The sequence below is a fragment of the Lissotriton vulgaris genome, chromosome 11, assembly GCF_964263255.1.
Source record: "Lissotriton vulgaris chromosome 11, aLisVul1.2, whole genome shotgun sequence".
NCBI classification, from domain to species: domain Eukaryota; kingdom Metazoa; phylum Chordata; class Amphibia; order Caudata; family Salamandridae; genus Lissotriton; species Lissotriton vulgaris.
This window is the reverse complement of record NC_141699.1, coordinates 276,183,146-276,208,593: the sequence shown is the minus strand read 5'-3', so window position 1 is coordinate 276,208,593 and position 25,448 is coordinate 276,183,146. Positions and strand designations below refer to the sequence as shown.

Sequence of the window (25,448 nt, the reverse complement as noted above, 5' to 3'; positions counted from 1 at the left end):
TGCTGGTGACCTCCTCTACTTCTGAACTATTTGCCTCCTCGAAATTGGGACTTGCCTTGACTCTTGTTTTGGGACCACTGAGGGGTTTGAACCTTCTGTTGAGCCCCTTTGCCCTTGTTGGTCTTAAAGCGGCGCTTGAACTCCTTTTTCTTCTCTATACCGACTGCTTTCACAGTGCCCAGCTTGGTCTTCATTCGACTCATCTCCTCGTCAGCGTGTTCCCCGAAGAGAGAAGAAACAGAAAAAGAAAAGGTTTAAGATGCGTTGTTGTGCATCGGGCTTGAGGCCTGTGAGGCGCAGCCAAGAGGACCTATTGGCACAAACTCCATGAGAATAAGAATGAGCCGCTAGCACTGTGCCGTCCGCCGTTGTGCTAATTATTTGATTAGACAATAGGCAGCCTTCTGTCAGCGTTTCCTCAAAGTCCTTCTGGTCCTCTTTTGGCAGTTTGGACTTGGACTTGAAACGATCCATGGAATCACATAGGGCTCTATCATATCTACCTAATAGATCAGCCGCACTGGAGATCTTTAGAGAAGAAGAGGCAGAATTGCATACTTTTCGACCCCACGAGTCCTGTGATTTGCTGTCTTTGTCTGGTGGCACCGAGGAGGAGGCAGACACTGCATGTGTCTTCCGAGCCGCTGCTACAATCACAGAGTCTGCTGGAGGGTCAGCCTTCACAAAGACTGGGTCGGAGTCAGCTGGCTTGTATTTTTTCTGTATGCGATCCGGCACCGCCTTAATAGTCGCTGGAGTTAGAAAAATGCCTTTAACAGGATCCATAATACCCGGAACCAAGGGTAGTAATGGACGTGAAACAGATTTTTGATGCAACGTTTCAAAAATCACTGTCGTAGCCACTTGGGGGGCAGACATTTCAATGTTCAGTTTCTTAGCCCCTCTCTGCAAGACATCTAGATACGTGTTGATGTCGTCCACTGGAGAAACTCTGGAGATAGGACTATCTGTAAGCGTGGAAGAATAATTTCTCCTGGAAGATCGGGTTGAGGAAGAAGAAGGAGAAGAAGACGATGGAGTTCTTCGACTCCTGTGATGAGAACCATGCCTCCTTTCACGCGATCTTCTTGGATGCTCCTCTCTTCTTGGAGAGCGAGATCTGGCTGGATCTTCCCTTCTGGGAGAACGAGATCTGGCCGGCTCTTCCCTTCTGGGAGAACGAGACCTGGATGGCCTCCTCACAGGCGATCTTTCAGCTTGGCGCCTGGGACGGCTGCATCTGTCCACTTCCGCCACCAATCTTTGAAGTGGAGACCTGTGCTCGGGACTGGCGTACTCTCGCATCCGCTTTGCAGCCCCTGAGTCTCGCCAACGATCCAACGGTTGGTACCATCTTGGGGACAACCTCACCCCCTCCGAAGAAGGATCTGTCCATCGTAAAGGTGTTTTATTGACCGGACCTCTGGACCTGGAGGGTGATTTTGAGGAGCCAGAAGATGAAGAGGAGTGGGGCGAAGCCGATTCAGCCACCATAATCACAGAGTCCCTTGCGTCGAATTAGCCCTTTCATGAGGCCTCGACGTCGGGTGTTCTGATGTCGAATGCCTCGACATTGACAAACGTTGGTCTCTCGGCGTCAAACAGCGTTGCACTGCTGATGATGGAACCTTTTCTCTCGACGTCGGAAACCTCTGGGGCGTCGACGGAGCAAGTAATCTCAGAGTCGAATGTCTCGACGGCGAGCGATGCGAGGAATGATGGTCCCTCGACGTCGAACGGCGATGACCAGCCGACGACGGAGCTTCCTCTCTCAACGTCGAATGTCTATGCGACGACGGCGGAGGGGTAATGGCCACCCACGACGCCGAGCGCCGATGAGACGCCGACGAAGATCGTCTCCTCGGCGCCGATCGACGCCTGGTTGTCGGCGACGGAGGGATCTTGGGCCTCGACGCCGATCGTCGCTTTGTTGACGACGGCGAAGGGGTCACCCTTCTCGACGCCGATCGTCGTCTGGATGACGACGGAGAAGGTGTAACGTCCCTCGACGTATATCGTCGCCGGGTTGACGACGGCAGAGGGGTCTTTGTCCTCGACGCCGATCGTTGCCGAGTTGACGATGGCGGAGGGGTGATGGTCCTCGACGCCGATCGTCGCCTGGTTGACGACGGCGGAGGAGTCACTTTTCTGGACGCCGATCGTCGCCCTGTTGACGATGGCGGAGGAGTGACCTCCCTCGACGCCGATTGTCGCCTGGTTGATGATGGCGGAGGGGATTTCGACGACGGAGCTGGAATCCTAGACGTCGGCGACGAACCTGATCTTCTTTTCGATGGCGAGCCCGCCGTCGACGGTCGTTTTTTCGATAAATGACCCACCGGTAGCTGTTTCTTCAGCGCCGAGCCCGACGCTGAAGCTGAAGGACGTGAAGACTTGTCCCTTGAAGGTGATCTAGCCCTCTTGGAGCCCTTCTTCACCGGAGATCTTCCTCTGGATGACCTTTGGGCTAGGTCATAAATGTGATTCCTCTCCCTGTCCTTAAGAGTTCTTTCTGACAGGCGCTCGCAGTGAGGACAGGTCTTTGGGTCATGATGATCAGGCAAACAAAGTATACAGACATCATGACTGTCTGTTTTAGCCTTCTTGTTGCCACAAGGGCAGTTAGCACAGAGTGAGGGCATTTTGAGAGAAATTACCTCAAAAAAACTGCCAATAAAGACAGATACTTACTTGACTTGATGTAAAATGTCAAAGTAAGTAAAAAAAAAATCAGAATAATGAAGGAATTTTCTGACAGAAAGCCAGGAAAGAGTGCAGCTGAGTTACCAGGGTCCTTCCTGAAGGAGCCGGAAAGAACAACTGACCTAACTGTCACCCCTTTTAGACTGTAGTTTTGCAATGCAGCCTGGGAGCTTCCTATGCTTTCAGTGTTTTATGAGAATTTCCACTGCTTTCTTTGCATTAAAACAGTTCTAAAACAAAACTTTTGTTGGCTTTCATGTTTATAATGCATGTTTGTCATGGAAATTCTTTACAGCATAATTCAGCTCTGGTGTTTATTAGGCTGCAATTGCTTATTTTTATATATATATATGTTTATATATATATATATGGATTTATATATGTGGGGCACATGTAATATAATGTTTCCGGGGTCCCGCCCATGGGCGGGAATATTCTAATGCTTATGACTATTGATGAGGATCCCCTGGAAGAGAATTCATCTTTCCTTTATTTGACAGCTCTAATCAAACTTTTATCTGTGTACAGTTGTCAAAATGTTCAACTCTGTGTACCCAATTTCACCCCACCCCCAGAAACGATGCAGAAACTGTCTACCCCAAAATGTGCAAGCAGGCCCAATCACACTACTCGCACACCCGGCACACTCCACATTTCAATTCAGTATCCTTCACACCTGTTTTCCATTATTTGTAGTCGAAGGGTCTTCACATACTCGAAGCTCTCAAGACTGCAGATGTCATAGACTAAGATGTACGCACAGGTGTCCCGAAGACCACGGCACTTCATGTCCGACCACTCCTAGAAAGAGAGAACAAGAAGCGAGGTGTGTGAAGGAAGGTCTACATGTGTACACCTGTGAAAGGAAGCAGAGAAAATGCAAGCTTACAGTTCAGTGTAATTTTGCGTGAACAATCATCCTTTCTTCAAGCTCATCCATTCTCCATAGCAAATATTTGTGTTATTAAGATGTGTGGCCATGAATAGGTTGCTTTACTGGTGTGTGGCACTAAGTCAAAAGCAAGTTTCGGTATTGTCTATGAGGTGTTGAGGTTTTGGGGTAGTCAACGCTTTTGTGCGTCACAGTTTTTCATTATGTGTATGCCCATACTGGTGAGCGATTTCACCGTTCTGGAAATAAATGGAAATTAATGGGTTTCTGGAGTGCCCAGTAGGCGTGGTACCATGTCTGGGTGCCAGGAATATCTCTTAGCTACGCATTAAAATTCTGCCTGGACATAGATAAGGGACACCATTACATCAGCAGTTCCCCAAAACCAACCCACACATAATTGAGATGTTCACTTGCACTGGGAAGCCCCCTGGCGTAAGTCAGCATCACTTACCAATAAACTGCATCTCAGACATAACAAACGTTGGCAAAGCCAACAGGTCTCGCCTTTATGAAACGAGGGCTGACCTGATGGCTTTACCAATGTTTGTCTGCAAAGCATTGTTTAAATGATTTAAATTTAAAGTAATAAAACGTTTCAAAATAATGGAGGAAAAGCAAACACAAATGTTAGGGTATAACAAAACAGTACAGTGAATCCATTGTTTTCAATTTATTTTATACATGGCATGGTTTGTTTTTCAAATACTTTTCAATTAGGAAACTCCAAACAGAAATTAAAAACAATAAGGAAGCGACCGAATGTAAAGAGAAATGCTTCCCAAGGCCGAATTTACTTTCCACATGATTCAGCCATTTCCTCCTCTGCACCTACCTTGGGAGCAGGTTTGTGGGTCTCTAGAAGTGTCATGCTAAGTGAAGTTTCTGTCTCACACGCATGCAGAGTGAGTGCAGCAGAAGCCCTATTCCCCAGCGCCATGAAAGCATAAAGGCCTTTGTGTGTCAAAGCTTGAGCTTTGCGAAATGCAGGAAATAAAATACACACACCTTTAAAGACTTCTTTTGCGTCATACCCAGCAAAAATAGACTGGTTGCTTGCTTTTATGGACATGCTGAGAGAGGAGGGGTGTGGGGAGGGGTGCAACAAAGAGCGGGGGAGGAAGTTTAATTTGGTGAAACAGCACAAGAGGAAGTAAACTAGCAAACACATGCACTCTCAAGGGGTGTTGAATGTAAAGGTAATACCATAAATGTAAGAAGCGGAAGGATACAAGTCAGCTAATCAAAAAGATCGTAATCAGGAAATGCTCAAAAAAGGTAAAAACACACGAGGGAGACAAGCCACTGAATAAGAAACGAGCAAATGAGAGGGCCAAAGCCAACCAATGGTCATCAATGGGTGGGCTGTAAGCCCACTGTAGGCTCACGATAGCGCTTTTAAAACCCTATAGCTTATGCTGTCTGGTAGGTTTGACCTAATAAATATGACCAATGGTAGGCCGCCCCCTCCCCTGCGTCAATTACCAGTAGCTCTAACAATGCAGTGGGAAATTGCAGCAAAATATGAACTCTAGGCAATAACACCTGGGCATAAGTGAGTCACGCTTCAGGGGTAGAGGACCAGACCGACAAACTGGCCCGGGCATTACTAGGCAGGACACAACTTGACATCGATGAACAGCAGTCTAGTGCTGGCCATGCAACTCTTACTCAAAAATAAGTTGCACACTAGCTCGAAGCGGTGAATTATTTACTAAAATGAGAAGAAATCTGGCACTTGACTTGATCCCAGCAGCACCACTGATAATGGGCAGCAGCACCCAGCCGTTCATTAGCAGAGTACTAGCACAGCTCTCCAACATGCTTCCCATTCTTCACATAATTATGCAGCACCATGGCACAAGCTAGATCCTTCACATGCATAGTTTATCAGCATACACTGGTGTGGAAAAGAAAGGATCTGGATCAGTTGAGCAGGACGTGGAAATTTAACAACTGCTTCTCTTTGGTCTTACTATCACTCTTTGACTGGGCAGTTCCCTGGAGTACCGGAGCAGTGCCCCTGGCACCAAGGTACCTCTCAGAAGAAGGGAATAGTAGTGAGCAGCCCTGTGCAGTTACATGCTATCATTGAGTGGCACTATAGACTTGGTCATCCCTGGGTGTATTAATCAGGTCAGTATTTTTAACTGTTCAGATAGGCAGTATTAAGAGCCACCCGGCATAATTGTGACACATATAAGCAATAGCGAGACTAATGGGAAGACTCTGGTTATAAGAGAGCACCGTGGGTATACGCGTCCAGCCCTTGGGCAAAATGAGCAGCAACGCTAGCATAGAAAAGCAGCATCAGGCATTAGTCCCCAGTGGAATATGTCACTCTATTATATTTGAGTAGCCCATTTTTAATAATTAGTCACAGTTTTGCTTACATGGAAGCTGATGGCACTTCCGACAAGCCAAGCAGGCGCTGCCACCAGCAAACAAGTGTGGCTGGCAGAAGCTGCTTTGGAGTGTTGGGCCTCAGATCCTCTCGGGGTCACTTCCTGCAAAGATACAAAACATACAATTACTAAGTTGGTCTGAAGAACCAAACATATAACAATAATTGTGCTCTAAGATGAGAGAAATGTAAAGGTGAAATATCAGGAGCTGACAAAACGCCTACACTGCCTAGATTGAAAGATCCACTCGCCGGACTGCCGCCAGTCAATTTAGCACCTGGGGTATGTTTGACAATTCTTTGTCCAAGTTCTTCCATCTTCATCAGCAGGCATGAACAGCCAGGGAATCCCATACAGCATGAGGACAACTATTCTAATATGCAAAATCAAACCATACCTGGCCGACTTAAATTTCAGTACACACCCCGGTCCACTCTCACTTGGGTGATGACAATTCCTTAACATTAATCTAGCTCTACTTAAAAAAAAGGCAAGAAAATGTATACCACAACACCCTCGCCTGGAATGAACACTCCCGGCATTCCCCTCTAGGATGTATAACTTTCAAGACCAGTTGCATCATCAACAAGACAACAACCTGCAACCGGTCACCCAATGTAGAAGAAAAGATTCCACGAGGAAGGTTTGACCAAGAGGTGTGCAAGGGGGAAAAGGTGAGAGTGCTCTTGCTGTGCAACTAGGATCTAGATTAATAGTCTCTCTCAGATCCAAGTTGCCTCGTTCAATATCGATATTGCTCCTAGAACACTAGATTCAGACAGCGAATGATAAGAAACTTTTTTTCGGATCTTGCTTTTATCATGTTTGTTCCCACATTCATGTCCAGTACTTTGCTGCTCACCAACTAAATTTGCGTTCTATAAGATGCATTGGAAGATAACAAGTAATAAAGCCCGACAGGCATTTATAAACAAAGTAAAAGCACTTAAATTAGAAGAATGATGTCTACACACCGCAAAGCAAAGAAATTGCCATCAACTTCACAAAGATCCAACATGAGGAATGTCACAGGTTTAGACTCTCTTCTTAGCCTGTATGGAGGGTGAACACGATGGCAATTGTTCGTGGTCCAATAAGGGAAATAATAACTGCAATTGTGGTAACCCAAGTGCAACAATTTGTGGCTCAACACTGCACCACAAAGTGCGCCTGTGAGATCTCTGCTTCTACACTTGTCATTACCTATAACCATGCTACTGAGCACGACGGCGTGGCCAAGCATTGATGGAGTAGGGTGCAAGAAACTGAGCCCCCACAGCCGGTGGGCCCCATTCAGCAGAATATTGACTCCCTTAAGGAGTAGGGGCCCATAAAGTGATGGGAGCCCCTCTTGCCCCGGAGTGAGTGCAGAAAGTGAGAACATTTCTGCATTCACCCCAGAGGGGTGAAGCGGAGGGCAGCGGCCACATGATCGACTTCCTTAAATAGGGGACTTCCTTAAATGGCGGCCGGGGATGGCCAATGAGCAGCAGATGCAAGCCTCGAACGTGTGTGTTGGCGGTGCTCTTGGTGGATGGCGATCTGGTGTGCGGCATGTTGGGTCCCTGCTGGAGAGGCAGTGACAGACCTGGGGCAGAATTGGCCCCGCAAATGAGACCAATGGCCAAGGCAAGGCAACACCTGGACATGAGGGGGGTTGCCAGCAGCCATGAATCACAGAGAGCCGGCTGGCAAATATGGGCGTCAAAGAAGCTGACGGAGGGGTGCGCTGGAAGGAGGGAGGCCTGCACAGCAACCCACAAGCTACTAGAGAGGTGTGGCATAGATCTCAACACCGGGGGTCGCTAACAGTCACAGCTGGTGTGGCAGCTGCCAACTAAAAGGGAGTGGAAGGCCTGAGAAAACTCTCTGCTGTACCCCTATACTCGGAACGCTGCATAATGTGCCTGGATGAGGTCTCCTTGAGCAGTACAGAGGGTGGTGTGGCCTAATACCCCAGAGAAGGAAGCGGCACCCTTGCCCCCCCACTCTGACTGAGGCAAACAAAAATCGGAAAATCGGACCGAGACTTGTGGCCGTATTGTTGGTAGCGCCAGAGGTGTTCCAAGAAAACTGCGAGGAACCCCCTCACTCAGTGTTTGAACTGGTGTGACCCCAACTCAAGGGTCTACCCTGAGAACTGCTGTACGTCTGCCTGAGAAGCGGGAGCAACTGGGTGCTGAACAGAGATGAGAAAGGGACGCCCTTCAGGAACTGTGAGTAACACCCCCACCGCCCCCTCCCTGGTGACGGTTGGCTTGTATGGTGGGAGAGTGAAGGGTGGCCAGCCCTGCAACGGGGCCCAACCGAAACAAAAGGTGACTGAGGGGAATGGCGAGGAGGTACTGATGGGGATCACGACAGACCTGGATGTCCTTCTTCAATGGTGTTCGCACTCAGGAGACCTACAGGGCTAGATGGCTCACCAGGTGTGAAACGGTTCAGCCATGCAAAGGTGTGAGATCAAAAGCGGGAACCAGGGGCACAGTTGTTGACATCAAGCAGTGAAGGGTGAGTAAGGGTCCACCGTTGACCACCCCAATGGGCACTGGGCCTGGCAGAGGTGAGATTGCGCCAACTTTGATGGTACCTGACACTATGGTGGCAGTTCACAATAGGGAAGTATGGCGGCAACGAGGCACATGAAGAGTTATCATTAAGCTGCAGGTTGCCGACTACTGGAACACGAGTGGAGGGGGTTCTTCCTACTCCATCCCCCTACTGCTCCTTAGCCACCTATGGGGAAGGGAGGAGCGCAGCGGTGTTGCGGTACAAAGATACGACTGGATGGCCATAATCATGGGTAAGCTGATGTAATCGGAATGAAGATGAATACTCTAGGATTGATTCATTAGTTACTTTATTAATTAAGATGTTAAGTTATAATGTTAACCCCATCAGGAGCAGCTGTCCTGCTGCTCAGCCCTCACTCAACTGACATTCACAGCACAGCAACATTCCAATCATCAAACATTCTATTTCACAAGCACTCTAGCTGAGCAGCAGGAAGATTCAAGATACAACATATCTCCCTTCGTTATGGGTACAATTGCAATGAGCAATAAAATGGTTGTCAATAAAAATGCACTTTAGTACACATAGTCAAAGATATTAAAACAATGCACCAAAGTACAAATGGACAACACAACAAAATATTTTAACACATCCCGCACGCCACAGTCTAAAAAGGATTCCTGAAATAAACAACTATCTTCATCCTACATCCTTATGCCACTAATTATACAAGTTAGCCAGACAAGTATAACAAGCAAGACACAAAGGAACAAACTTAACTCAACCAATATCAGGAAACAACGCGCACACCATAGACTAAGAACAAGCACTCACATAACTCATTCTCGCCCTAAACAAAATAATGAGTGGCAATATACGGCATAACTAACTCCTACACGAGCTAATGAGTGGCGAACTTCACACCAACTCACACACAACATTTGTCGTGAAACAGCTCTTTTGACCTCATATATGAACTGATGCGTGGCCTTGCCACTGCACACCAACTCACACACAACATTTGTCATGAAACAACACTTGGCGAAATAATCACCCATCTCCTACATGAGCTAATGAGTGGCCTAACAACCCTGACGCCAACTCACACACACTACCAGTGTGGGACAGCTCTTAGTAAATCAAACAACACAACCAAGGAGTGATCATATACAGCATAACCATCTCCTACATGAGCTAAGGAGTGGCCTAACAACTCTGACGCCAACTCACACACACTACCAGTGTGGGACAGCTCTTAGTAAATCAAACAACACAACCAAGGAGTGATCATATACAGCATAACCATCTCCTACATGAGCTAATGAGTGGCCTAACAACCCTGACGCCAACTCACACACCACCAGTGTGGAACAGCTCTTAGTAAATCAAACAACACAACCAAGGAGTGATCATATACAGCATAACCATCTCCTACATGAGCTAATGAGTGGCCTAACAACCTGACACCAACTCACACACACTACCAGTGTGGGACAGCTCTTAGTAAATCAAACAACACAACCAAGGAGTGATCATATACAGCATAACCATCTCCTACATGAGCTAATGAGTGGCCTAACAACCCTGACGCCAACTCACACACACCACCAGTGTGGAACAGCTCTTAGTAAATCAAACAACACAACCAAGGAGTGATCATATACAGCATAACCATCTCCTACATGAGCTAATGAGTGGCCTAACAACCCGGACGCCAACTCACACACACTACCAGTGTGGAACAGCTCTTGGTAAATCAAAAACCTACACCCAAACAACCAAATTCACAAATAAGACTATACAGCAGTCACCCCATACACAAACACAAATAAGGGTGTACATTTTTTTTTTTTAAAAAACACTTAAGAATAGTACAATAGTACACCACAAGTACTGGAAACATAGTCTTGTTACTGCAAATTTACATTTTCCACTGCACTTCTCGTACGCCGATCTGCTTCTTCCTATTTCCTCAACCACGAAGTTCGCAGCTCAGGGATACCAAATACTTTTCCTTTTTAATTCTTGACAAGGCTTATATCGATCCTGAACGCTGTGTCAATAACCACTGAGCGTCTTTCTGCTTCAATGTAAGTCTCGTGATGACTTCCTTAGCAAAACGTTTTTTCCACATTTCTTTTAAAATGTCATTTCATCTTTTAAATTTTCACTAAACGCTCGACTACACACTTCCTTTCCTCCTAGACAAAGTTAATCAGTACCTTTTACACATCCCAGTGTGTGGTGGCATTCTCCTCAAGTGCGATTGTATTCTGCGATTGTATTCTCCTGTCAACAATACTTGGAATTTCCTTCCTCCATAATGGATGCACGCAAACCTACGTCGTGCCGGTTGGTTCACGGCTCGAACACGCACTAAGTGATGTCGGACTATCGTCATAAGGAAAGACGCTGAAACCCGCTGATGAGGTAATCCTGCTTCTATTCTTTGTCATGTAGATTTAAAAAAAATGTAAAGTTAAACCGTCAACACTCCCCTCCGAAAACAGCGGTCCAAGTTGTAGCAATATTTCTTTTTTTTTTATTCCAAATCTACGATAACTCTCCAGACTCATAAATGCCTCACATACTTTCCACTGAGGCTCGATTTCCTGCCTCTGAACAGTTATCAAACTACACAGCATCTGGTAATTATCACTAAATTCACGCTGACAGTTCACACGGAGCTGGGTCTTTAGGCAACATTTTCTTTTCTGCCATCAAATACATCGCTCCGAGGCCTATTTTACTGCGTCAAATCCACAAACAAATGAAACAGCAACAGATATTAACCTCTTGGCTGCTAGGCGTTTTCCCGCTGTGTGCTGGAAAATGCCATTTTAGTGGCACTATGACGAGCTCAGCTCGTCATCAGCACACGACACCCGTGGGTGATGACGAGCTGAGCTCGTCATCAGCATCGAAAGGGTTAAGCCTGTACTTCAGTCCGAGGCTCGATTTCCTGCCCCCGATCAAACACGGCACACTGCAGCTGATTTTAATCACTGTAACTAAGTAATAATCACTTAATTAACGCTGACAGACCACGCAGTCCTGGCTCTTAGGACAACAGATGGTTAAATGCCATCATAAACATAGCTACGAGGCTCGATTTTCTGCCTCCGAAGCACAAAATAATTTTTTTCAGCAACTGTTATTATGCTACTCTTCTACGCAGATGAATCTGGCACACCTGGGTTTCTGGGCGACCAATGTCCTGGTCACTGATGGGGTATTATTGCCAGACAACGTTACACACACACTTTTAATTACCGATAAAAGTCATTTACCTCGAGATCTCCTTTGTTCCGATTTTCTTTACCTGTCAGATATCCTTTTCCAACAGGCTTTTACTTCGCTTTCCTGTTTCTGTCAAGTCTCTGTTAGGCTTTCATGTTCCTTAATGTTGCATGCATGGATTCTTCTTTAAAACATCGCCAAATGATGTAATCGGAATGAAGATGAATACTCTAGGATTGATTCATTAGTTACTTTATTAATTAAGATGTTAAGTTATAATGTTAACCCCATCAGGAGCAGCTGTCCTGCTGCTCAGCCCTCACTCAACTGACATTCACAGCACAGCAACATTCCAATCATCAAACATTCTATTTCACAAGCACTCTAGCTGAGCAGCAGGAAGATTCAAGATACAACATAAGCCCCCCAGGAAAAAGAAAATTCCCACTTGGGGCCATCCTCAGGTCAAGTTAATGAGGTTCTGAGTGGCGAGGGGACACCTGCTTCGCAGCCGGGGTCCTCCAAAGCGACCATCCTCGAGGGGACATTGAAAATAGACCACATAGGCATGACTTCACAGTGATAGGCCTGCCCAAGCATATGGAGGGAGACCACATGCTCGATTTTCTTGAACACTGGGTAAGAGACGAGGTTGCACTGGAGGGGCTCTCTCCCTTCTTTGTGCTAGAGGTCCAAAAGCAGCGGTCAACATTTCTGGAAGCTAAAAGGTGACTCTGCCAATGGGAAATTAGCTATGCAATGTTGTTAACGGCCAGATTGCGAGTAACAATGATGTGGGATGAGCAGTTCTTCCTGATGCCACTGGAGGTTGATGAGTCGCTCGCTTGACAGGCACACACCACCTGAAAATAGCCAGGCGCACCAGAGTAGAAAACAATGTAAACCAAGTCGAGGCGCAGAACCAGGAGCTACAGCAGAGCAGCCCCCTCAAAAGCAGAAGTTCAACAAGAACAGCTGTGGGTGGTGGAAGTGGTGGGGCCGATGAGCGTATCAGGGGTGAGCCCCCCCTCGACCCTGGGAGAATATTATGCCTGGGACTCAGTCTCTAACCATAGGTAAACCTCCGGAGAGGGCATCAATTCTGTGCTGCCTGTCATGACACCAGGAATGGCTGAACTTCTGTGGCATGAACACCCTTTGCTGTCATGGCTCCAGTCACTGATTGAGGTCCCCATTCGGACCCTTTAGAGAACACAAGGACCCCCCCTTGACAACCTGCCAATGATTGCTATAAGTTGCTGGATGGCGAGTCACCAAACTTGGGAGGCTCAGACCAGCACAACCCTTTTTTGCTGTTTGGTTGGGAGTTGTTTCCACAAAAGTCGTTTCCACGAAGGTTTACCGAATAAGCTACAACCCATGGAGGGTGTGATATGCAGGAAGGCCAGGGCTAGCATTGGATGCAAGCTGTTGGGCAAGTGAATTTCTAATGGAGCGTTCCATAAACTATTCGTTCATATCCTGGAAAATTCAGGGGATAATATGGCTAAGAGGTACAACGTGTTTTCCTATCTTAAGAGGAGGGGGGTCCATATTGCCCTATTCAAGAACCACACCTCACGGCTCAGGAGGGGTTGTTGCTCAAGAGGAGGTGGAGGGGCCTGGCATTCTACAACACGTACTCTGCCTTTGCAAGGGGAGTACCTATTTGGTGAGTTACAGGGTCTCCTTCCAGAAGACTGGAAAACTGGTAGACCCGGCAGCCCACTATATAGTGGTAACGTGAGGCTTAGCTGGACGAGATCTGGCAGTGATTAATATTTATGCCCAAACATGGAGGGGAGTATTCATTGAGGACCTGTCTAGAGTAGTGGCACCCTACCTAGTCCTCATAGGAGTACTACAACTGTGAGGCTTATCCTGAGCTGGATAGGTCCCATTCCCCACGGAGAGATTCCCCAATCATTAGGCCTGCTCGTATGTTTGCAGGGTAGCAGGCCCAATAGGGACTGGTAGACTCTTGGCGCCGCACCCAACTGGCGCCCATGGATTCTTTTTTCTTTTCAAGCCTTCAGGAACTGCATGTGCATTTAGACATTTAGACACCTTCCTTTGTTCCCTCAATGTGCATGGATTGGTACACAATATACAATACCTAGCAAGAACTATATCGGATCATATTCAGCTACTGCTATAACTGAAAATGGGAGCAGACTCAACCCTGTAACCCTATGTGGAAAATGAAGGCGGAGTCCTTGGAGGACCCAATCTTCCAGTCCACCATTGGAGATAGTATCAGACAATAGTCTGAGGGCAGTACCGGCACAGCATTCACCCCACAGCTGGAATGTGACGCTTTCAAACCAGTGATTAGAGGGCAGTGCAAAGCAGAAATAGCGGGTGTCCGACGCACGTTGTTAAAAGAGGTAGATACACTAGAATTGGAACTGAGGAAGGTAGAAAAGCAGACGCCGGGATACCCAGAACTACAACAGGCTCTGGTAGACTCTAGGAAACTCTTAATGTGACAAATAAAAAAACTTAGATGTTTCTACTATAGGGAATACATGATCCGGGCACATGCAAAGCGTGACAGAGCTGGCTCGCTAATCCGGCTAAATGGAGATCAGTGATAGTTGAAATGGAAACAGACCTAGGGTAAAGACTCTATAGGCAAGCTGATATTAATGATCTCTTCAAGGAGTATTACTCCCACCTATATGAGAGAGCTTCCACACACCCAGTGAGTGCCTCAAATGATTTCCTGTAACCACTGGCCATGCCAACACTCACACAAGAGGAGGCTGAAGAATTAGGCTCTTTAGGAAATAGGAAAATAATAAGAAAATAAGAGCGGCACTGAAGAGCATGGCATGGAAGAAAACATCTGGGACAGACAGGCTCCCTGTTGAATTCTATGTTACATACGAAGATATACTGACGCCCAACTTAGTAGAACTACAGGGCTGCAAGAGATATAAGGCACCTGCTGACCTCCACCTGTGAGGCCTTAGCGTATCAGTTGCAAAAAACAAGGAAGTCGCCACATGATTGCAAAACATATCTACCACGGTTGATGCTTAACATCGATTATAAACTGCTTAGCCGTATTTTAGCATTAGGCTTCTACCCATCTTGACTAAGCTAGTGCACCCAGATCAAGTTGGGTTCATCCCAGGCTGTAACACAGCAGTTAACATACGGAGGCTGAGGACGCTGATGGCAGCTGACACCTTTGACCGAGGAGACGCAGTGATATTTGTGGTCGACATAGAGAAATCTTTTGACAGCTCAGAGTGAGACTTCGTCTATAAAGTAATGGGGAAATTATGAGTGTAAAGGGGATTCATTGGCTGGACCACACTGATATATACAGACCCTACGGTCCGAGCGAAAACTGGCCGAATGATCTCCGAGGGGTATGCAGTGGAGCAGAGCACCAGGCAGGGCTGCCCACTATTGTCACTGCTCTTTGCGCTGGTGATGGAACCATTAGCCTGCAACATGAAAAAGGGAGACAATTACCGGGGGCCAACTTCATCATGCTGCCCTATATGCTGGCAATCTGTTGCTATTGTTACGGTATACTGACGCATAGCCAGAGGGAACAAGGAGGCTTCTGGATATATTGGAGTCATAATCTGGCTTAGTGGTGAATTAGCAGAAATCACGACTGTTCCTGGTGACAGAGGTCCAAAGGCACCCAGAGGTGCAACGGGAACCGTGATACTCCGCAGTACCCAAGGTTGAAAATATTCCTTGACAAGTCCCTACTACTAGAAGGGAATGTGGGGGTGGCTGTCTGATTCCTCCTGGCGAGTGGTGATTTTTGGAAGACGCTTCCATTGACAGTAGCTGGGCATATAGCTCTTAAAGATGGTGACCCTCCCCACACTGCTAAACTTTTTCATGGTCCTGCCAGTGTGTATTCGCTGATTATAGCCTGTATCTGGGGCATGAGCTGCCAGAGAGTGGCACTAGCGACCTTTTAATGACCTGTGGGGGTAAGTGTACTAACAGTCCCTGACTGTAAATCCTACTACATTGTGGCGCAGTTACAGTGCCTCACGGAATTTGTGGTTGGTAGGTTGACCCCGGAACGGGAGGTTAGACCATTTGTACCAGAGCTTCAGCAGCTATGCCGGGTGCTCCTGGCTACCGACAACCTTTTCTGAAGTGCACTAGTGAATTCAAAGTGATGCAGCGCTGCTGGATAAGATACTTACCAAAAATATAGGTGCAATTTCCGTACTCACCTGACCTACCCACAGTCATTTTAGAGTTGATACCACATGGGAGAGACTGGCGGGGGCTGTTTGACTGGATAACTGCAGGTGTGGCTCGTGTAGGTGACCTGTTTCGAGCAGAAGAACTGCTCTCAATCGAGAAGTTCAACCTAGAATTCGACCAGCCCCAGGGGCACTTTCTGATCCACAGGGGTAGAGGCGATCAGGAAGCACTGGGAGGTGGCCAAGTCATAGCAACCCAATTATAGGGGTTGCCAATTTATTGGCCAAAATGTCTGGTACCTTCAATGCGGTCTCCTGCTTAAACAGTGTGATCAGAGCAGACATAGTGACACCACTGGATTCAATTTCAATTATGATTTGGAACTCCAAGGAGTTCCAAATCCAAAGGAGATATAAGGAGATATACAATAAAAGCTCCAAGTGCAAAATTCATAGCAGCAATGATCAAACATAGAACACACTCCACGTATGGTAAAAGTCCATGACGTATAAAACGCCAGTGCGACAGACAGTGTATATGGAGACAACTGCGCAAGTCAATTACAGTACAGTGCAAAGTCAGTACAAGTGGCTTTAAACCATTTAAATACTCTAACAGCGTCAGCAGTACAATCCAAAATGCCCTGAGATTCTACTTATAATGTGGAAATTATGTTACCCAAATTGGCCATATTCAACATACCAGAGCTAAACACAATATAATAATCATTTCTAAAAAATATTTTAAAATTGTTTTAAAAAGCTGAACATTTTAAAACATGCTTATTCAGAGGGAGGGGCCAAAAGACAATTCCGGCCATCCACCGCCGTATTGATGTTATACTTTAAAAACACTGGTCTTAAAAATCAACGTCGTAATGGCTGAAGTGGGGGACAGACCAAAAACCCATGATTTAAATCCAGCACCAAGTATCCACACAGGTCAGAAAGTCTATCCTCCCTGGCTAATCCCTCCCATGCTCCTGTTATATCTTGCAAGGGGAGCAAATTCAGCCTTATTAACAGGATACTTCTACGCACTCCATGGGGAAGATTCCAAGTGACATATGGTTGGGGTTCTACTCTCCACTTTTGTGTCATTCCTTAAATGCCTTAAACACAGTAGAGTATCTCTTTTTGTGAATGACTGCGTAGACTGTTTTTTATGAGAGTTTAAGACCTGCTTTATAAGAGGGCATGCTCCACTTTGGCCAATTTCAAACAGGTCTAAGGCTTTCTCATAATTTCTATAAATAATGCTTTTTCCCTTCAGGCAATGTTTTTTTTCCATTTTAGCGCACCCCATATAGAACTCTTATCCCTATTCAATAAAGCATTACCCCACCTTAGGCTTGCTGCCATAGCAAATACATAGGTAGAAAGGAGCACAAATTCGAGCCCAAGGGCAGCTGGAGTGGCTGCATGATTCAGGTTATAGATTTGGTGCCAAATATGCCCTTCCACCTTTAAAAAAAATCCTACTGCTGTTCATCCACGGTTTCGCAAGCGTAAATCAGAATAGATGGCTGCTATCTTGTCCAAGAAGAATTTAGTTAGAGTGTTACACCTATTCTCTGAAGGAGGGGTGGAAGCTGAGACTCAATCCAATGAAGAGAGAGCATTAACGATGGTAAAAATCTCTCTAGATGTTATTGCCATAGAATTTCACTTGTATATTTAACGGCATTGGGGGAGACTCTTAGTCTTTTCCCTCCCCAAATAAAATCTAGCAGCCCCCTTTGAAGTGCAACTATTTTTCTTAGAGGTGTAGGTATCGGAAGCATTTGGACGCTGTACAAAACCCGGTTAGGAACTGCCTAAGTTGTGGCAAGTTAGTTTTCTTCCACATCTCTAGGTGGCTGGCTAGCTTGAGCACAATGTATTTTCTTGACTGCTCAACCCACAGAAAGGGGATTTACCTTCTGTAGTATTCTGGCTTCCGCGACTGGAATCAATCTGCTGAGAATAACTTATGTTTGGTTGGTAACTTTGAAACCAGAGGTCTAACAGTTTAATCGTGGCCATGAGTAGGATGGTGGAGCTGGACAACCTGAAGATTGAGTCATCAGCAAAGTGTCATGCTTTATATTCCACCCCTGAAGGGACTACCTTTTTTCCCAAACACCCTCGTATGTTAATGGCTAAAGGATCTGACACCAGGGCACATAGAAAAAGGGGCCGGGGGCAGCCCTGCTTCATGCTTCTGTATACCAAAATGACGGGAGCAACAAAAGTCTTGACTCACACAGACACTACCGGAGCATTATACCATGTTGGGATCCAGCCTTCTGTGACCACATGTCTCGAAATGAATGTTCCTTTAGGATTTGTCCCTGTACCATTCTAACACCTCAGGATTCCAGTGACCTACTGTGGGCCTGTGTTCTCGTCAGGCTTTGCTCAGTAGCAGCCTCTAAAATATCCTTGCATGCGGGCCCTCCGAGGTCTATTATTCAGAAGATCCATTGGTTTGAGTTCACATGCGGATTAGCAGTCTTCAGACCCTAGTTATGCAGCCCTTACCCAGTCATGAAAGAGTTGGGCCTCGGCTGAGCCCACAGGCGATCACACAAAGTCCAAGTTCCCAACTGGCCTTGGCTCGACAAAGGGGTAATCATTTAACTTTGCCCTGTCACAGACTACTTCAGAGATTTCCAGCCGACAAAGATTGCGCCACAGGTTAATCGCTATGGACTTGCAGTCCCCCAGAAGTTTATCTTGGTAGTTCTAATATAGTGTGGCCTTTGCAGTGAGGCCAGGCTCTCTTTCTACTGCCCAGGACTCATGCGTTATGGTCAGTAATTTGTGTTTGCCGTCTAGATGGCTGTATTGCCTTGCAACACAATGACAGGAATCACAGATGGCTTAAGAGCACAGCTGTTTCTAGATGTAATCTGATCTCCCTAAGAAAGAGAGAGGCTATAGCTCCGCCCACATGCTGGTAGCCAAGAGGCCATATTTCTCGCCGCCGTCAAAACTTACCATCGGGCTGTTTGTCGAGCGCGGGCAGCCTACTATGCCGCTGAATTCGGCAACAGCTCTAACCCCTCCAAAACCATCTTTAAAGTGATGAAAGATCTTCTGGCAAAGCGAGCCTGTGTTCCGACGACTGGCTCGACCACTCACTGTGAGGCTCTTGCTTTGTTTTTTCTGGAGAAGGTCCAAAACATCTATAAGACGTTCACTTACACAGGGCCTCCAGTTGAGTCTCCGATTAACATCTATGGAGGTACCTCTTTGCACGTGCTGCCCCCATTGACATCCGAGGGGTTTGACCTCCTGGCTCAGCAGGTTAAATCAGGGTCCCCCGCTGATCCGCTCAGACCGACTGTTTTCAGAGATCAGGCGTTCGTGGGCCGGACCGCGGTACACTCCATGATTAATATCTCGCTGGAGTCAGGCACGGTACCTGCTAGCTGGAAGCGGGCGGTGGTTTCTCCCATCTTAAAGAAACCCTCCCTGGATCCAGAGAAACCTGAAAATTATCGGCCCATCTCCTTGCTCCCGTGGCCGACCAAGATGTTGGAGGCCCACGTCAACAAAGTTCTTTCGGCCCACCTCATCCATGCTAACATCTTGGATCCCACCCAGAACGGGTTCTGTGCCGGGCACAGCACGGAGACCGCCCTTCTCTCCATGGCCGAACATCTTCGCATGGTGATGGATGCGGGGCAGACAGCAGCGCTTGTCTTATTAGATCTGAGCGCCGCGTTTGATACTGTCTCGCATCCCATCCTATTGCATCGCCTGGAGGAGATTGGTCTGAGTGGTTTGGCTCTCCAATGGTTCCGGTCCTTCTTAGACGATCGTTTCTTTAGCATTGCCATCCCACCGTTCCAGTCCCAATTCCATCCTTTGAAACAGGGGGTGCCGCAAGGCTCCTCGCTGAGTCCCACGTTGTTTAATCTCTACGTGAGACCGCTGGCTGAGGTCGTCAAGCAATGGGGCATGACCATGGTCTCGTATGCCGACGACACTCAGCTAGCGGTTACGATCAGCGGGGATGCGGACCGGGATGCCCCCAGGTTTCAGAGTGGACTTAGGGCGGTGGCGAGCTGGATGAAGAACAACGGTCTCCAGCTCAACTCAAAGAAAACGGAGATCATGATCGTCGGTAGGAGGCCGGAACTCTGGGGGGACAGATGGTGGCCAGTGGAGCTGGGCCCGGCCCCCATTCCGGCCACAGAACTGAAGAACCTTGGAGTATGGATGGATCCCTTCCTCAGCTTTGTGGGCCATACGAAGAGAACCGCGGCCTGTTGCTTTGGCATACTACGGTCGCTGCGCCCTGTTTTGAAGTTCTTTGACCATCACACCAGGCAGCTGATAGTCCAGGCTACTGTGCTATCTCGCCTGGACTATGCCAGCTCGCTCCTGGTAGGGGCTAACGTGGCGGAGGTCACTCGCCTCCAACGCGTTCAGAATGCCGCGGCGAGAGCCATTGTTGGCCTACCTCGAACCTGTTCCGTCTCCGGCACATTGAGATCCTTGCACTGGTTGCCCATCAGAGCAAGAATCCAGTTTAAAGTGCTGTGTCTGGCGTTCAAGATTCTGAGGGGTGGGAGTCCTCAAATTCTTGCGAACCTTTTGACTTGGTATGTGCCTACCCGGTCCCTGAGATCCCTGGGTCAAGCTCTTACGGTGATTCCCCGATACAGGCTGTGTCGGGTTGGCGGCCGCTCTTTCAGGGTTAGAGCGGCCAAGCTTTGGAATTCTCTTCCTGTTGAGATGCGGTTGCTCGTTGATCTTTTAGCTTTCCGTAAAGCTTTAAAAACTTTTCTGTTTGAATAATTTGCCTTTGTTCCCTTTGCTGTTATGTTCCCAGTAGGTGTTGCTTTTTTCTTGCCATGCGCCAGGACGCCCCTTAGCTGGGGCAGCTGTGCGCAATACAAAAGCTTATAACATAACATAACATAACATAACATAACATAACATAACATTTGAGTGTCCACTGTTTGTGCTCCAGACCTCCTGATATGTTCTCAGGGTCCAAAGGGTCCATCTGCTCTAGTCTGCCCAGGGCCCGAAGTACACCGGTCCCAAAAGGGCATGGTTGAAATGCACAGCTTTACCTAGGTGTGTGTCCCCGTCCCCCAGTTCCAGCACAGGTGATGTTAGTCCTGATTCTAAGAGGGCCTTAGAGAATACCCCAAGCCTCTTTCCAAATACCCACGTGGTTTCCTTTATACTCTGAGGGAGCCTAGGTCCACAATTTCTCCTATGGAACTAGTTCAGCTACCTAAAAGGCTCCCAGACACAACAATCATGTCCAAATTGCCCTAGGGCCCAATTCGGCCTCCTGCAGTGCACCTTTGTTTCGGTCTTCGGGCTCTGTGCTTCACTCTGGCACCTCCACCAACCCCTTTAGGCCACCCTGGATTTCCAGTTCTACTTCAGGGTCTGGGAGGGGAAAGGCGGAGAGCAAAGAGAACAGGCTGCCTGCCCAAGCCCCAGGGCAGGTCCTGGGCCCACCAAGCCAATCAAATATCTTCACAGCTACATTGCAAATGATTCTTCCATGCTTCCTTGTCTCGAGAGGAGGCTAGTAGCAGCTCTTCTTCATAGTGCTAGGGTGGCTCTGGAGCCTCAGAGCTGGCTGCTATTCTATCCCCCGTGATGCTTTTCACTGGGGATGTTGACAGCAGGAGATGCATATCTTCTCCAAGGGTGTCAGCCCACTGTGCCACTCGAGCCTCCTTCAAGATAGCAGGCATCACAGATGGTGATGGTGTACCACTAGGGCCACAAAGAATCAAAGGGCATTTTCTATCTCTTGCTGCCTCTTCTGTGGACTCAGAGAGGGGCTGATCTGGCCAGATGGTGGATGCCGGAAAGGTTGGGATGAAGCAGAGCTTCAGTTACTTACGTCTCACTCTATGCCAAGTCAAACCACCTCCCAAACATCAGTTTTCAACAAATATATACAAATTCCTGAAACGTGGATTTTTTTCTAGACTGAGAGAAATATTCTTTCAATTCATTTTAATCTTATTTAATCAGGGTGTGAACCTCAACGTATCCTGCGACAATTCATCTACAATCAATTCAGTGTCAATTGTTTGAACCACAGCCAGTGCTTTATAAAAAAATAGAATTTTTTGTGCTATAAAAATGTTTTCCTGTTTATAGATGTTTTAACTTCGAAGATAGCATACAGGTTAAGAAGGAAATCAGAACTATTGCAGACAGAGAACTCTCTACACTTAGTAAGAGTTCTAACTCAAGCTCAGTCAATGTGTCCAGCTTGGATTCATTCAGTTCTTTTTGTTTGGTCCATAGCCATAGGACAAGCAGAAATTAGTTTAAATTAATTCAGTTAATTTTGCTAGATGCACAGTTTTACTTTTAAGCTACAGTTCACCTGGAGTGGCTAATAGGCATCGACCGACAGACAGTCTTATGTAACTTTGCAGTAATGGCCCTGAAAAAGTATAAAACATTTTCTCGGACTGTTTATCTGTGTGTGTTTGTGAGTTATTATGTGCGTGCATGTGTTACTGTGTGAAAGAGAGAGAGAGGAGAGGGGCAGACAGGGCTCCTATTTATCACTGTACACCCACAGCCTTGTTGGGAAGGGTAAGTTATGAGACTAGAAAGATGTATTTTACTGGACTCTTTCTAAGTCTGTTTTAGTTCCCAACCAAGACAAAGCTGCGTGGCACCGAGTCCCTCGAGATAGAAAATACACAGTTCAAACTATGTGCTTTAGAACCCCCTTGGTACTTGGAAGAGGAAACAGGAGCTCAACTCTGAGAACTGGCTCTTGGAGTTGCACCAGACAACACTGGGTTGCATCCAACTGCAATGCAGCAGACAGTAAGATATTCTTCCACTTACTAAATTACCATTACATTGACACATGCATACAGTTTTGCTAATAAAACTGTACAGTGCACAGACAAAAATGTGTGGAAAATGCATCACCTAGTGAAATTATGTTTTGATCATATTCAAGTAGTTGTGCCAACACACTTCAGAAATAACAAAAAAGGTGCTTCATTTGTGTTCCTAATTCTGATGTATTCCGAAATACTTGTACAGTTCATTTATATGTTGTTGTGTGCTAGAAAAAACTCTTTCCTACTCCCAGTATCCAGCAAGATTGTCACATAAATCCTCTCACTTAGAAGTCAGAGAAAAAAAGTAAACAAGCGCCCTAGGAAGACAGCACCTGACATTTGACCTCGGTCAAAAATGCACAGCAAATAAGTGGCGTACAGTTGATTGGTTTAGAGTGCAGGGGCATAGTGTTAAGTGTTAGAGAGTAAAGTGCATTGACACAGAGTGTATTGGCCATCGTGCGCTCTACAAATAATTTCATTCATTCATTCATTCATCACCTTGTGAAATTATGTTTTGATCATATTCAAGTAGTTGTGCCAACACACTTCAGAAATAACAAAAAAAGGTGCTTCATTTGTGTTCCTAATTCTGATGTATTCCGAAATACTTGTACAGTTCATTTGACCTCGGTCTAAAAATGCACAGCAAATAAGTGGCGTACAGTTGATTGGTTTAGAGTGCAGGGGCATAGTGTTCAGTGTTAGAGAGTAAAGTGCATTGACACAGAGTGTATTGGGATAGAGTGCAGTGGGATAGAGTGCAGTAACATAGAGTGCTGTGTTATAGAGTGGCGTAGAGTGGAGTAGTGCAGAGTAGATTGGTGTGGCCTACACTGGAGTAGTGTAGATTTCAGTGGAAAATAGTGCAGTGGTGTAGAGTAGAGTGGTACAGGGTAGAGTAGAAAGGCATGGAGTGCAATGGCAAATAGTGGAATGGCGCAAGGTGCAGTGGAGTGGAGTGGAGTGGTGCAGAGTAGAGTAGAATGGAGTAGCGTAGAGTGAAGTATTCATGGTGCGGTAGCAGACTACCATTACAGACAACACATTTTCTTTTTTTTTTTTTTTTTAAATTTTTGAAAACCTTTATTGTGCATGAAGAGTGGTACAAATACGGGCCTACAACCGTCAGGCCGGCCACAATACTGTTTAGCACATAAGTAGGCAATACGGTCCCCCAGCGACAGCAGGCAATAAGGCAACAATTAACAGTAGTTACACTGAACGGAATAGTATCGCTAGGGAATAGGAGCATTGAAGGTTAAGATTTTTTAATTTTTAGTCTAAAGATAAAACAATGAAGAATAAACCAAGGAGAATCGAGTCCGTACATTAACTACACCACATGGGCAGGCAGCATCAAGAAGTAGCATCAATAACGAGGAACCTCCCATCAAATCGGCGGTACAGTATAAATCAACAGGAGAGTCATTCGCATTTACGCACCACCCACAGTGCTATCCACCCTCACGAATCCCTATCACAGACCCAAAACAGAAAGAAGAAAAAATTATAAGAGAAGATCAGACATAGGCACCATAGAAACTAACTAAAACTAAATATAACCCCCCACCCTACACACATGCAAAGGCTACGGCCTGCCCCCCCCTAGCAGAGTGTCTGTCGCCCCAATAAACCCGAAATTTAGAAAGAAGAGAGAAGTAAAGAAAGGAAGAGAAAGAGGAAGGAAAGAAAAATTAAGGAAAGAGAAGAGAAGGAAGTTAAAGAAATATAATGAAAGAAAAATATAAACCAGTGATATAGGGAGCAAGAAAGGAATTCCATCTTATAACTCCCACTAAAGAAAGGCCGGGAGGAGGGCTAGTTACACATATGCGCGGACACCGCCGGTCCCTCAAACATTCTCCACCCCAATATTGGCAACAAATAATTTCAGCAAAAGTCTAACAGTTAGGGAGAGGCAATTAACATTGTGCAATGAGACAAACCGAATTCGGGTCCCTCACAATCTCCACCCGCCAGCGTATCAGTGTAGCAAAGGGACCACCTAGCCCTGGCCCGATCTGGGACTCATCCTCTCACCCACTCTCCGTAGTAATCCAGTGCAGGCCAAGTTGGAGATAGAAAATGGCCGCTTTGAAAGGGGGGGAGGTGCATACGCACAGAAGTATCGTCGCCTGTCCCCTGGAAGTGTACCTCCCCCAGACACAAACTGCTCCGAAACGCCCAGACGACCAAAGTCACGAAGCAGGGAGATCAAAAAACCTAAGAAAAGAGCAGGTGAAGGGCCATAAGGACCGGCTGCTGTCGTCCAGAGCAGCGAAGCTGTTAAACGTGGCGTACAGTCGGGCTCGGGACAAAGGGGATACAATGTTGCAGCCACAGTCTTGATGGGTGGCGATGAATCGCTGCACGCCGCAGCAACAGCTACTGTAACTTCGGCAGTGTCACTCAGAGGCGGTAGTGTGCTGATAGAATGTAGCGATGCAGAAGCAACACTCTGCCAGGGATGTACCTCCTGCTCCCGGCATAGAGCACGGGCACATGCATCCAGTCTCGCTCCCAACAAGCTGCAAGTACGCGCCATCTCTGATCTTAGCTCACCCAAAGCCGTTAACACATCCTTGTTGGTCCAGTCAGGATATAGTTCCAGCAGCTCTGAACTCACGAAGGAAGACTGTGCTCCGGCCCGCTTCACGGTAGT

The 25,448-nt window shown here is 46.8% G+C and overlaps 1 protein-coding gene across 3 annotated transcripts in view; it reads right to left on the bottom strand.

The window, feature by feature from the left end:
• The window catches only part of RASL10A (RAS like family 10 member A), a 166,825-nt gene that overhangs the window by 23,669 nt on the left and 117,708 nt on the right, over window positions 1-25,448 (bottom strand). For 2 of the 3 annotated variants that reach the window (XR_015300898.1, XM_086943237.1), the window contains exons 2-3: window positions 5,989-6,102; window positions 3,380-3,504 (exon numbers count right to left, since the gene is read on the bottom strand). Coding sequence is in view for 2 of the 3 variants with exons in the window: in XM_086943237.1 (XP_086799363.1) it covers window positions 3,380-3,504; window positions 5,989-6,102 (239 nt within the window). In the remaining variant the exon portion in view is untranslated. The remainder of the gene's footprint in view (window positions 1-3,379; window positions 3,505-5,988; window positions 6,103-25,448) is intronic. The other variant, XM_086943238.1, reaches the window with a different exon arrangement.